We start from the raw sequence: 13,825 nt of genomic DNA on the forward strand, positions 1-13,825 counted from the left end.
ACAGTGTGATGAACACAGTTAATGGGAGTTATAATGGATCAGCCTGGATTGGAGAGTATGAGGATGTCAACAGCTGGAGATGGTCTCTAGGAAACACAGAGTTAGGAGGAGGTTTTAATAGCTGGTATGTTGACCAACCAAGAAACTGGAATGGACAGAGTCTCTGTGTGTCCCTGTCATATAACAGAGGATTGTGGATTGAACGGTTTTGCTCCAATTCACTTCCCTTTGTTTGCTATGATGGTGAGAAAAGATATTGGTATTTTAAATAGTCAAAATATTTATGATACATATTTACTACTATGACACATTTAACACACAAATTGTGTCCCACAGAAAGACAGAATGCCAGTGCAAGTTTTGTGTTTGTTTACAATTACGTTACCTGGACTGAAGCTCAGAGATACTGCAGAGAACATCACACAGATCTTGTCAGTATCAGGAATGAGACTGAAAACGAGAAGATCCAATTTCTTTTGCAGACTGAATACTTTAATCATTATCATTTTTGGATTGGTCTGTACAGAACTAGATCTTGGTCAGATGAGAGTAACTCTACATTCAGTAACTGGAGGTCAGGAGAACCAAATAATGCTGGAAACAGTGAACACTGCACTGCTGTGTCATTCAGTGATGCTAGAGAATGGACGGATGAAAACTGCAATGATATTTTACCTTTTCTTTGCTATAACCGTGAGTAAACCATCCAAACTACACACTCAAATTTAAGGCATTTGTAGATTAACAGATTTGTGAAAGCACTGTAGATTAAACAATTATAAATTATATATTGTTTACAGGGTCACCTCTGACATCATCCCGTCAGTATCACTTTATATCAGTGAATAAGAGCTGGTCTGAAGCTCAGACATACTGCAGACAGAATTACATTGATCTGGCCACCATTGATAACATGACAGAGATGAACAGTGTGATGAACACAGTTAATGGGAGTTATAATGGATCAGCCTGGATTGGACTGTATGATGATGTCAACAGCTGGAGATGGTCACTGGATGATGATGATTTCTATCAGGAAGGAGAGAGAGAATTCAGAAACTGGTTTCATGCACCAGAAAACTATGTTGGAAATGAACTGTGTGTTCATTTGACGGAAAATGGCAAATGGTTTGATGCACCGTGTGACATTTCCTTACCATTTGTTTGCTATGATGGTAAGACACTCCTTCTAAAAATGTACATCAGATATTTTTACTATGCACAATCTTGTAATGAATCAAGCCTTGATGCTTCTTTAAACCAAATCTTTTAATCCTACAGTATTCTTCGAACTTTTTATTATTTTATAGATGTGTGAATATGAATTAATTGACCAAAATTCATTAAACGTTGTTGTATTGTAGGAACAGGAATCACCTCCCAGCGGTATATTTGGGTAAATCAGTACCAGTCCTGGAGTGAAGCTCAGAAATACTGCAGACAGTTTTACACAGATCTGGCCATCGTGAGAAATGAGACAGAACATCAACAGATACTAAACGTTACAGATTCGAATGTATATTATGGGTGGATTGGTCTGTACAGAAACAGACTGTGGTCAGATCAGAGCAACTCTTCTTTCACATACTGGCTGCCTGGGACGCCATATGTTTCTCCAGAACCAGATAATGGTGTAAATACGCCAGGACTTCGGGGAGCTCAACACTGTACTGCTGTGTCTTTACAAACTTTTGGCCAGTGGACAGATGAGAACTGCTTTGAGCGTTTGCCTTTCTTTTGTTATGGAGGTGAGATCATTCTCCTTTCCAGATCTTAAAATAAAAGCTTTAACTTCACACTGTTTATTATGCAGCAGTTTGAAATCAATTGACTCTACAGTCATTTAAATTGTATTGTTATTTGTGTAGTAAATTCTGTGCTATGACATTAACTTTATCTTCTGTTTATTCTCTGGTTAACATGTGTGTGATCATTCCTTCAACCAACACTTTCAGAGAACTATGGTATGTTAAGTGTTCTTATATCTTCCCAAATGTGTTTAATAATGCAAACAGACTTCTGTTTTTCATGAATTTTTATGTAAATGTGTATATTATATCTAAACTTTTTATGATTTTACCTTATCAGTGGTGGGACTCAGACTGCACGTTACAAGTGAAGAAAATCTGTCAAAGTCTCGGATTGAAGAACTCGTGATTATAAAAGTGAGTAACTACCTGTCAGTGTAAAACAATCACCCTTTTGATTAACTCATTTTTTTTTATTACATGTTTTGTTGTCTCACAGAAAATAAATAATTTTTAAAACAGATAGTAAATTATTTCAATAATCTATAAGGAAAGAGTTGAGAAATATCTTTAAATATTATGTTTCAGCTCCAGGAAGAATTTAAAAGACGTGGACTTCCCAGTAACTTCACCATGAGTCTGAGAAACTATCGCAAAATCGCTCCATAAGAAATTACAGCAAACACACACACATACATTACTGCATTTATCTAACTATCACTTCACTTCTGCATACCTTTTGCAAGACTATACATGTATCTGATTTATTATGAAGCTTTAGACAAATATATGAAAGAGTTTTATTAGAAATACTGTGTCTTTTTTTATTGGTAAATAATGTTTAACATAGTCATCCCATCGTCTATAAAAGAAATATAATCGTATAATAGAAAAAATGAAAGTGATCAAAAACCTATACACATAATTATAAATGTACTGATTTAATCTCATTTCTAATCAAAACCTAATAAACTGTATGCTTGTCACTGTATCATTTTTTATGTATGCAAATATATTCTGCATACTGTATCCCAAATGGATTGCTATTCATCGTCAATTAAATGACGGCTCATCATTGGGACTTTTGAACAATAAGATTACAAAAACCATGCCGCAACCTCATTACATTTTAACGCTGTGACATTCCAGACTTACATAAACCTGTTCCACAAACCTTTAGTGAAAATAACAAGTCATCTCTGTAGGTCACACACTTTCACACAAGAACACTAACAGACGTACAAGGAAATATATACTTACATTCAGTGCCGGCAGAACCAGTTTTGAAATGGGGGCTGTTACATCACTACACGGTTGTGAATTCATGCTGTCGTTATTATGTTACACAGAGATTTACTAACATACCAAAAATCTCTACATTTGCACTATGGCTATTCTAAAAAGAAGGCAACTTCAATAGCCATAGCTCCTGAGATAATTTGCTTTTTCACCAAAGATAGCATCACATGTGTTCAGATTAGAGAAGGCAATCCCAGAATGCAGTGCAGCAAGCTTTGTGAAAAATCTGGGGGAATAAAAGTGATGAAGAATGTTGAATGTTGAAGAATGTTGGTTACTGAAACACCGGCGGTACCCATTGACTCGCATTGTTTTTGTGTCCATACAATAGAAGTAAATCATTATGATAAAATGTCCATAGATTTAACAGTAAAATACTGTATAAATGCTATAACATAAAACTGTATTTCACAAAACATGATTACTGTAGAATTTACAGTGAAAAACTGTAATTATTGTAGTGATTGTAAAACACAGTTCAAGCTGGTGATTTAAATGTGTTAAACAAGAGAAAGACGACAAATATCAGAGAGGGGGTTGATGAGGACCAGGATTAAGAACTAGTGCATTAAGGTATAGAACCTTTGTATTTAAGAAAGTGTCAGGAACGGTAGACAGAACCGAAACGCAGGCAAGTGAAGGGTTAGCAAGATACGTTATTTGATGGACAAATCAAAAACCCACGATGGGGAAAACGGTGATCATAAAAACAAATCAAAACTAAAACTTCCACGAATGGAAAACAAACAAGGTACGAGGTAATAATAGCCCAAACACGAAAGGAACGAGGGTAGTCCAAAACACAAAATCCTCAGTTCGACTCACGGGTAGGGAGCACACTGGATATGGGAAACAGGATGGATATAACATGTGAAATGAACCGACAAAGACTGGGGAAAGAACCTCACTATATAAAGGGTATAACTGATGAGGGATAATAGTACAGGTAGGGGGTGACAAGGACAGGTGACAAGACTTAACATTAAGGGAGACCGGCGGGAAGAAGAATGGACAGGTGAGGGAAATGCAACACAAAAGGGAGGCTAACGGAGAAATAAGGGGCGGAGATAAACGAAAGACAGGAGGACATGCGGAGAAATTTCAAAACAAACCGCCACGTGTCTCCACACAAGACGAAACACACACAACACATAGTAGTGTCACCACCCTGTCCCAAAGGCACGAAAACTCAGGACAGGAAGGACAGGACCCTGACAGAACGTTCAGTCTGAGACACAAAATAAAAATGCATTATCTCATATGTTTTTAGTTTGCTCTCAAAATTCGGCTTAACCACTCAATCTAACTGTTTTTTAAGTGTTTAGTTTTTAGTGTTTCCATCCATACTTTGTTTATTGCTGCTAACAAAAGCCATAATACATCAGATCTGTCACCTTATTTTAAAAGTGATTGTATGTAATATTCACACCCTCATTTTTTGCAAGTTGCTATGAATACAAAAGAAGTCAACAACATTGAGTTAGAAACTGGCAAGATTTTAAAAGGTCAAGATCCTGAAGGTAAGACACAATGCAAAGAGTGTTGCTTAAACATTTATATTTTTTCCTTTTATTAAGCGAGCACAATATTTTTTTCACAGCCATGTTTCCACTGGTTCTCTTCGCAGCAATAGATATTTTGCCACCATCACCATATATATGAATATGCAATGTTTAAAAGCTGAGACCTCTAGTAGATACATTTAAAGTAATTTACTTCAGCTATTTAATATTGTATATTATACATTTTACCCATTGAAAATAATGTTCTTATTCTGGTACACTCCCAGCATCAGTGCTTTCTCCCAGTTTCACCTGCTCCCTTTCACCGGACCTTAAACACTACTGACTACACTCCCCATAATCACTTTCACCCGATCATCCCATGATTGCACTCACACCTGAATCTCATCCTCTTAAAACTTTATGTGCATTGTCTTTTGTTGTGTTCTTTGTTGTGTAGTTGTATATTGTAAGTTGTATTATGCTGTGCACTAGTTTGACCATTTTGATACCTGTGGATGTTACCTGTTGAATTTTATTTGCCCTTGGATGTTACTTGTTATTTGTCATCACCTGTGGATGTTACCTGTCGTTTTATTACTCACATGTAGTTTTATTACTCACCTGTGGATGTAACATGTCATGTAGTAATGAGCAGCGAGGGTGAACAACAATGAAACAATTTAATCAAATGTGCCGTATCGTGTCGAGGCTTCAAAACATTCCGACACTTGTCTCAACAGTAACACTTAAAACACTTATATAACAACAGCTTAGACAATAGTGTGTGGGCGAATGCATGGGCGTAAATCTCATTAAACAGTAGGGTGGGACAATACACATAAAATTTCTCAAGAGCGATTTTTGAAGGGGACACAAATAATGGTCAAAATTGTACTTACTACGACACAAAGCGACAATATGCATTAGGTTCATCATGCATACTTGCAGTCATATAACTGAACTGAACTGTCACATACTGTAATAGAAGTGAACAAAAAAGCTTTTTTTCCATTTATATATTTTTTGTCTCTGTTGTGAAGACAGGAAACAAATATAAAAACACTAATCATGATACTACATGTTAACAATGAGTCACTTTCTAAATAGGCTACTTGTTATCCTGGTTTATACTGCAACATCGTCTGACAATGTTTAATGTTTAAACTGAATGTTTAGCTTGTCCTCCTAACACATACTGCACAAAATAGATGCTCAGAAAACGATCTTCTCCAGCTGAATGAAAGCTGTGCACCTTTTGTGGACGCTAGATATAGTGCCAACATCACAAAACTGTAACCGGTATGTTCGCGGCTGTGTGTGACACGGGACCTGAATGGCAGGATCGGTGGCTAATTGTTGCGGTTTATGTTCACATCATGCCAGGTCGCCGAAAATATAACAAAGCATGAGAAACGGCTTCGGCGTGTAAGTTGCAGTGTGTGACGTCCTTTGTAACAAGCTAACGTTTACTAGCTAAGTAACGTTTTAATCGCTAACATAGCATATTCATGGAAAAATACATTGGTAATCAGCATTTATTGCAACAACTAACTTATTAATGCATCAGGATCAAATACATTAAGAGAATCAATTCATTTAAAGTGAATAAAATAGCCTTCTTAATGGAGTTCAACAACCACTGATGAACTGAGCCGCATACCTGACTGAATGTGTTGCGCAATGCGCAGGTGAGATGAACGGGGCAGTGGGACAAACCACTGTGAGAGGCAGGGGAGGGGGAACTCAAAAGTTTCTAAACTTAAGTTTGAGTTTGTATTTTCTTCTAATTACACAATTAGTTTAGGTTATAGAGATAGTTTATAGTTTATGACAATAGAGAATGAGAGTTTAATTGATTTGAGGGGGGACATCCCTCTGATGGAGGGGGACGTGCCCCTCTGTCCCCCCCCCGGGATTTACGCCCCTGGGCGAATGTTAAGTGTTCCAGACCAGCGCGCTGTTGTAGGTTTGAATCTTGGTTAAAGAGTAGTAACATCATTCAAACTAGTGTTTCTTTATAATGTTTTTTTTTTTCATTTCGAGTTTTTAAGAACAGCAGATGTTTTGGCTTCACCTTATGCCCATCCAATAAATGAAGTTGGTGTGAATGCATGCGTTTCAACATTAATATGTGTTATGATTAACCATCACACACCTCGAAGGCTGTTTTCAAAATGGTTAAAATAGGTTACAATCGACCTTTGACTTTTTACTGCACTCATCTTTTATGTTGGATAATTTGGCATTTAACATACATTGGATATATATATATCAGAACATATGGCTCTGTTTGTTAGGTAAAATTTGGGTAGATTTCACATTAAGTGAGACTCATCCCGAGATGATCACTGTCCATAGATCACTACAAACATGGTTATATTTTTATTTCTTGATACAGAAAATCTGTTATAGACAGACATTGGTTTATGAGATTACTTTCAGATCAACACCCCCTAGTGGTGAAATGTTGTCGAGTTTTGAAACGTTTCGAAACCGTAAGGACATAATGAAGCCTCGTTTGCTAAAAAACTCGTGACACAGGTTTCGAAGCTTCGTGAAGCCAGTTTCGAAAGTGCCCATCACTAGTTACCTGTAACCTGGATTGTTTCACCTGTCTTCAGTTCACCTGTTCACCCTGAAATAAACCCAATTCAACTTCAGTTCTCTGTGTGGCATTGTCACTCTACCTGTTTTGTTAAAGCTTCACATGTCAGCAGCAGGCTGAGTTGACATGGACTCAACTGTTTTTGTTGATCTCCATAGTCTGTAATATTACAAACAGTACATTCAAGTTTGTTGTTACATGATTAATGCTCAGTTCATGATGATTTAATATTGCATATAAGTCTAGCGTACAGTATGTGCTTTTTTCATGAAAAACTTGGAAATTATCTTCCGACACTGTTCACACCTGTTAGCAAATATGATTACCAGTCTAAAAAACTGACTGAATAAATGTAACCATCGCAAACAGGCTTTAAATCAAGCCAACTTTATTTATATAGTGCTTTTTACAATTTTCATTGTTAGAAAGGATGAAGCTGTACAAGAAACAGATAAGGTTATACAAGTAAAAACAAAAAGGTGAAAACACTAGGACAGACACACACACACAGAACATACAAAACACTGCACCCACATAATATGCACATGTACTAACACACATAGACACACACACACACAAATGCACACACAGACATGCACGTACACACACAGTGGTTATCACCTAGAATCACACATTTTTGTCTGAAGAGTTGATACCAGACACTTTCTCCACAGTGACAACATGAATGTGTTCAGAAATGTCTTTAAATATCATGTTTCAGCTCCAGGAAGAATTTATAACACGTGGACTTCCTACTAACTTCACCATGAGTTTGAGGAATATCGTAAAATTGCTCAATGAGAGATGACAGTCTTCACACACACATATTGACGCATTTTGACACTTTAATCTGAAGCCATTTACAATGCTTTCAGACATTAGATCAGGATGTGGTCTCCCTTCTTGCAATACTGACATGTAGATTTGCCAAGATTATAATATAACACTTTGTACTCATTTTATTGAACAAAGGCAAAACATTTTAGTTTCTTTACTTTCCTTTATTGCCGAAATTGTTTGATATAGTCTATACAGTTGACTAAAGCCATCAAGATCACTATCATAAATAACAATCTGGTGAAGTTCCTTATAATCTCTGTCTTTTGATATAAATGCTTTTAACATGCTGTTTGTAATGGAGGTTAGAAAATACACATACTGTGTGTCCATTAATATATTGTCACTTGTATTTCATTATATGGCTCATTATTGGCGTAAGACAAAATAAAAATATATATTTGACATACTGTACAGTGCTGTATAAAGCAAAGTCATTATATTCTCAAAATGGTCGCTATATCCCTCCGGACTAATAGAAACCTCTTTCACAAAACTCTTGTGACCTTGTAACCTTGTCGCTGCAGTGACACGACGTCCACCGTACATAAGTTCAACAACAGATACAAAGAAACAAACAGTCACATTTACCTCCATGCAGTGGCAGCAGAACCTGTTGGGTGGATTGTGACAACACTACATAGAGAAGACAAATCTTGTTCACGTTGTTTGGAATGTCAACAAACATACAATAATATATAAAGTAATAATATGAATGTATGCTCTAGTGACACTCATATGTAGATTTCACAATGCACTACTTGCACGTAGCATTTTGACGTATTTCCGACATGAAATCGTACGACTCACTAGTTTCTGGTTAATTAATTTATTATGCTGGCAAATGGAGGTTAATAAATTAAGGTTAAACTAAAAAATATTTTAATAATATATGTCGTTTATTCTATTGTTAAATCCATTAACATAAACATACACAACAACAAAACATGTACTATATTTATGTATTTACGTCAATTTAACGTTAAGTCAAGACATTTTTAATACAAAAACAAAAAATCCTGCATTGGTTTACAAAATGTTTGATTATTTTGCATTGGCATGCAAATGACATATTCAGATTATGGAAACACTTTATTAGCTGATCAATAAAAGTATTTTCCTGCTAGGAAAGTGTGTTACACTAGAAGAAAAATGTATAAGCTAAATTGACCTCAAGTCAGGAAGAAATACACACACACGCGCGCACGATACATACGCATACACATACACACACTCACTCACATAGCATTTCTGAACACACGCAGTCACATATTTATCTATCACTAAATCTTATCATCTTTTCAGGTTTATTGTGCCACTGTAAAAACAGCTTCTCATCTTTAACTGATTCCCATTCCTATAAACTTTATTACCCACTAGACAGTTTAATATTTTTCTATTGTTAATTGCTAACTTTTTATTGTTCTTGAGTTAAATAATTCAAATGACTCCATGCCTATTGTATGACGTCATGTCTACTACGCAGTCCAAACAAATATAAAAGAGTGTAACAAAAGCAACACCATGTCAATGTCTTGTTGTATTCTTAAGCGTGCGTGAATCAGGAAATTGTACTTTTCTGATGTTCTATATCTTATGATATATTTCTCAATGTCTCTTAAACAGTTGCATGTATTTTTCTAGTACAACGATATTCCACAGAATAGAAAGGTGAGTGATTAGAAGTGGCGCACATTTTTTTTTATATGTCGATGTGATCGTTTCAAGCAATTTAACTTTTAAAACTATAAATTACAGGAGTTGCTAAATAAGATCTAAACAAACTTGTATGGATGAAGCAAAAGAAATGAAACCTCTGTATACACATATACTCCTCCAGAAGTCACTCAAGGTCATGAATAAAAATATTTAATACTCCTGTAATATTATTTATATACACCATCTTGTGTATAATGTTGATTTTTTATTTTTGTTTCTGATAATAACTGTCAAATTAATAAAATATGTCAAAACAACATCATTCACACGTTAAGATGTTGAAATGACTCTGTGAATAGATAGCATTAAAACAAGGGTTGTGTAGAACACTTGTATCATATAACAGCCTATTCATCTCAATCGCTGTACATCTGACAAACAGAAAAATGTGATTAAACAGGATTTGTGATGCCAGGATATACAGTAAACACCCACCCCCATTTTGGCGTTATAAAACAAGGTGGTTGGAATAAAGTCTTTCACTAAACCAGCAAACAGGAGCAGAGATAAGCTTTCAAATCCAAAGGTAAATTTATAGCCTCATTTTATTCTAGCAAATAAACTTAGAAAATTATATATTTTTTCCAACAGCTATGTTGCCACTACTTCTTTTATCAGGTGAGCCAAAATTTGTCTTTAAATGTCACAAAGAGCTGATATTACAATTATTTATATCATGTAAAAAAACACTTTCTGTCTAATATTCATTTCATTCCTAAATTCTGCCTAAAACAGGGTTTATCACCTTTACATTGTGTGTTCCACGTCAGTATATTTTTGTTAATGAATCCAAGACATGGACAGAAGCTCAGAGCTACTGTAGAGATAAATACACTGATCTGGTCACCGTTGAAAATGATCAAGAGACGGTGCAGTTACTCAACACAGTGAATGACTATAACTCCATTGATCTGGCCTGGATTGGACTCTATGATGATCTGAACAGTTGGAAATGGACTCTAGAGGACAGTGAATTCTTCAGTCAGGAACAGAAACAGTTCAGGAACTGGTATAAAGAAGAGCCAGTGAATTATGGAGGACGGAGTCTATGTGTGTACATGTATGCATACTATGGTGTATGGTATACAGCAAATTGCGACAACACATTTTCTTTTATCTGCTATGACGGTGAGTAATTTTAATAATATAGCACAATGAAAAAATAAGAGATCGATTTCTATGGAATAAGCTTACTACTTAATGCTTTCAGAAAGACTAAATGCCAGCACTAGTTATGTTTTGGTTCATCAAAACAAATCCTGGACTGAAGCTCAGAGATACTGCAGAGAATATCACACAGACCTTGTCAGTGTCAGAAATGAAGCTGAAATCCAAAAGATCCGAAATTCACTAAAGAATTACTATTACGGGAGCGTTTGGATTGGTCTGTACAGAACTAGATCTTGGTCAGATCAGAGTAACTCAACATTTAGTAACTGGAAGACAGGAGAGCCGAGTAATGCAGGAAACTGTACTGCTGTGTCATTCAATGACTCAATGTGGACGGATGAAAACTGCAATGATCAGTTACCTTTCATTTGCTACAATGGTGAGTACATGTGTGTTTCACTGCCAGAATTTTCTTCATTTATGGAATGTTACATTTTGACACTTTCTCCACAGTGTCCTCTCTGGCATCATCCCGTCAGTATCACTTTATATCAGTGAATAAGAGCTGGTCTGAAGCTCAGACATATTGCAGACAGAATTACATTGATCTGGCCACCATTGATAACATGACAGAGATGAACAGTGTGATGAACACAGTTAATGGGAGTTATAATGGATCAGTCTGGATTGGACAGTATGATGATGTCAACAGCTGGAGATGGTCACTGGATGATGATGATTTCTATCAGGAAGGAGAGAGAGAATTCAGAAACTGGTTTCATGAACCGAACAACTATATGGGAAATGATCTGTGTGTTTATATGTTGAATGATGGAAGCTGGTTTGATTTATCATGTGATAATTCCTTACCATTTGTTTGCTATGATGGTAAGACACTCCATCTAAAAATGTACAACTGTTTTTTTTTTATTCACAAACCTGTAATGAATCAAGTCTTGAAGCTTCTTCAAACGAAATCTTTTAATCCTGCAGTATTCTTCAAACTGATTTGTATTTTTACATATGTGTGAATGTGAATTGATTGACCAAAATTCACTAAACGTTGTTGTATTGTAGGATCAGGAAACACCTCCCAGAGGTATATTTGGGTAAATCAGTCCCGGTCCTGGAGTGAAGCTCAGAGATACTGCAGACAGTTTTACACAGATCTGGCCATCGTGAGAAATGAAACAGAACATCAACAGATACTAAACATTACAGGTTCTAATGGTTATTATGGGTGGATTGGTCTGTACAGAAACAGACTGTGGTCAGATCAGAGCAACTCTTCTTTCACATACTGGCTGCCTGGGACGCCATATGTTTCCTCACAACCAGATAATGGTGTAAATACGCCAGCACTTCGGGGAGCTCAACATTGTACTGCTGTGTCTTTACAATCTCTTGGCCAGTGGACAGATGAGAACTGCTTTGAGCGTTTGCCTTTCTTTTGTTATAGAGGTGAGATCATTCTCCTTTCCAGATCTTAAAATAAAAGCTTTAACTTCACACTGTTTACATTGAGAAGCAAGAAGTTTGAAATCAATTGACTCTTCAGTAATTTAAATTGTATTGTGTAACACATCTCATTAAAAGGAAAGGAAGGAGGCGGGAACCGGCAAACATTTAAACATTTAATAAAGTAATATAACAGCCGGCGGCCCCTCACAGACAACCGCCGGCGAACATAACATAATACAAATACAAACATAACATAAGTTCGGGCCCGGTCCTCTCTCTTCGACGGTCCGGTCGCTCGTTCCTTTTATATGCTCCCAATCTCCTACGTGATTCGAGCCCGGTGTGCGCACAGCTGGCGCTCATTCACAATTACTCACCGGACTCGAACCACGGTCTCGCCCCGCCTACTCCACTACATATTGTTATTCGTCTAGTAAATTCTATGTTATGACATTAACTTTATCTTCTGTTTATTCTCTGGTTAACGTGGTGATCATTCTTTCAACCAACACTTTCAGATAACTATGGTATGTTAAGTGTTCTTATATCTTCCCAAATGTGTTTAATAATGAAAACAGACTTCTTCTGTTTTTCATGAATTTTTATGTAAATGTGTATATTATATTTCCTTTTTTATGATCTTTTCTGATCAGTGGTGGGACTCAGACTGCACGTTACAAGTGAAGAAAATCTGTCAAAGTCTCGGATTGAAGAACTCGTGATTATAAAAGTAAGTAACTACCTGTCAGTGTAAAACAATCACCTTTTTGATTAATTAATTTACTTTTAGTATATGCTTTGTTGTCTCGCAGATAATAAATAATATTTAATTCAGGTAATACATAATTTCAATAATCTATCGGGAAAAAGTTGAGAAATATCTTTAAATATTATATTTCAGCTCCAGGAAGAATTTAAAAGACGTGGACTTCCCAGTAACTTCACCATGAGTCTGAGAAACTATCACAAAATTGCTCCATAATAAATTACAGCAAAAACGCACGCATTATACATGTATCTGATTTATTATGAAGTGTCTTTTTAATTGGTACATAATGTTTAATATAATCAACCCAGGCGTCTATAAACAGTTTTATAATTATATGTAATTTTATAATAGTAAAAATTAAAGTGATCAAAAACCTATACACATAAGTATAAATGTACTGATTTAATCTCATTTCTAATCAAAATCTAATAAACTGTATGCTTGTCACTGTATCATTTGTTGTATGTATGCAAATCAATTCTGCATACTGTATCCCAAATGCACTGTCATTCATCTTCCATTAAACGACTCATTATTGGGACTTTTGAATATTAAGAGTACAAAAACTATGCTGTAACCTCAGTACATTTTAATCGTTGCTCTGACTCTGTGACATTCCAGACTTACATAAACCTGTTTCACAAACCTTAAGTGAAAATAACAAGTCATCTGTAGATCACTCACTTTCACTCTCACGAACACTAACAGACATACAAGGAAATATGTGCTAAAATGCTAAAATAGAAGTAAATCATTGTGGAAAAATGTCCAT

At 35.8% G+C, this 13,825-nt stretch overlaps 1 protein-coding gene and 1 long non-coding RNA gene across 3 annotated transcripts; both read left to right on the forward strand.

Moving 5' to 3' along the window:
* Positions 1 to 2,087: 2,087 nt before the first annotated feature.
* On the forward strand, positions 2,088 to 2,437 carry LOC130407479 (uncharacterized). The gene is made up of 2 exons (XR_008904649.1): positions 2,088 to 2,165; positions 2,337 to 2,437. It is a non-coding gene; the product is annotated as an uncharacterized LOC130407479 (long non-coding RNA).
* A 7,758-nt stretch (positions 2,438 to 10,195) lies between these two features.
* LOC130407468 (macrophage mannose receptor 1-like) lies at positions 10,196 to 13,594 on the forward strand. Of its 2 annotated transcripts, XM_056730312.1 has the most exons (8): positions 10,209 to 10,239; positions 10,305 to 10,331; positions 10,449 to 10,841; positions 10,924 to 11,262; positions 11,337 to 11,711; positions 11,901 to 12,284; positions 12,938 to 13,014; positions 13,186 to 13,594. In XM_056730312.1, the coding sequence occupies exons 2-8, from the start codon at positions 10,307 to 10,309 to the stop codon at positions 13,264 to 13,266; spliced, it is 1,674 nt and encodes a 557-aa protein (XP_056586290.1). In that variant the 5' UTR covers positions 10,209 to 10,239; positions 10,305 to 10,306; the 3' UTR covers positions 13,267 to 13,594. The 2 variants fall into 2 exon arrangements, with proteins under 2 accessions (XP_056586289.1, XP_056586290.1); XM_056730311.1 differs by having other exon boundaries at positions 10,196 to 10,331.
* The last annotated feature ends 231 nt before the right edge of the window (positions 13,595 to 13,825 follow it).

The sequence above is a fragment of the Triplophysa dalaica genome, chromosome 19 (genome assembly GCF_015846415.1).
Source record: "Triplophysa dalaica isolate WHDGS20190420 chromosome 19, ASM1584641v1, whole genome shotgun sequence".
NCBI lineage: Eukaryota > Metazoa > Chordata > Actinopteri > Cypriniformes > Nemacheilidae > Triplophysa > Triplophysa dalaica.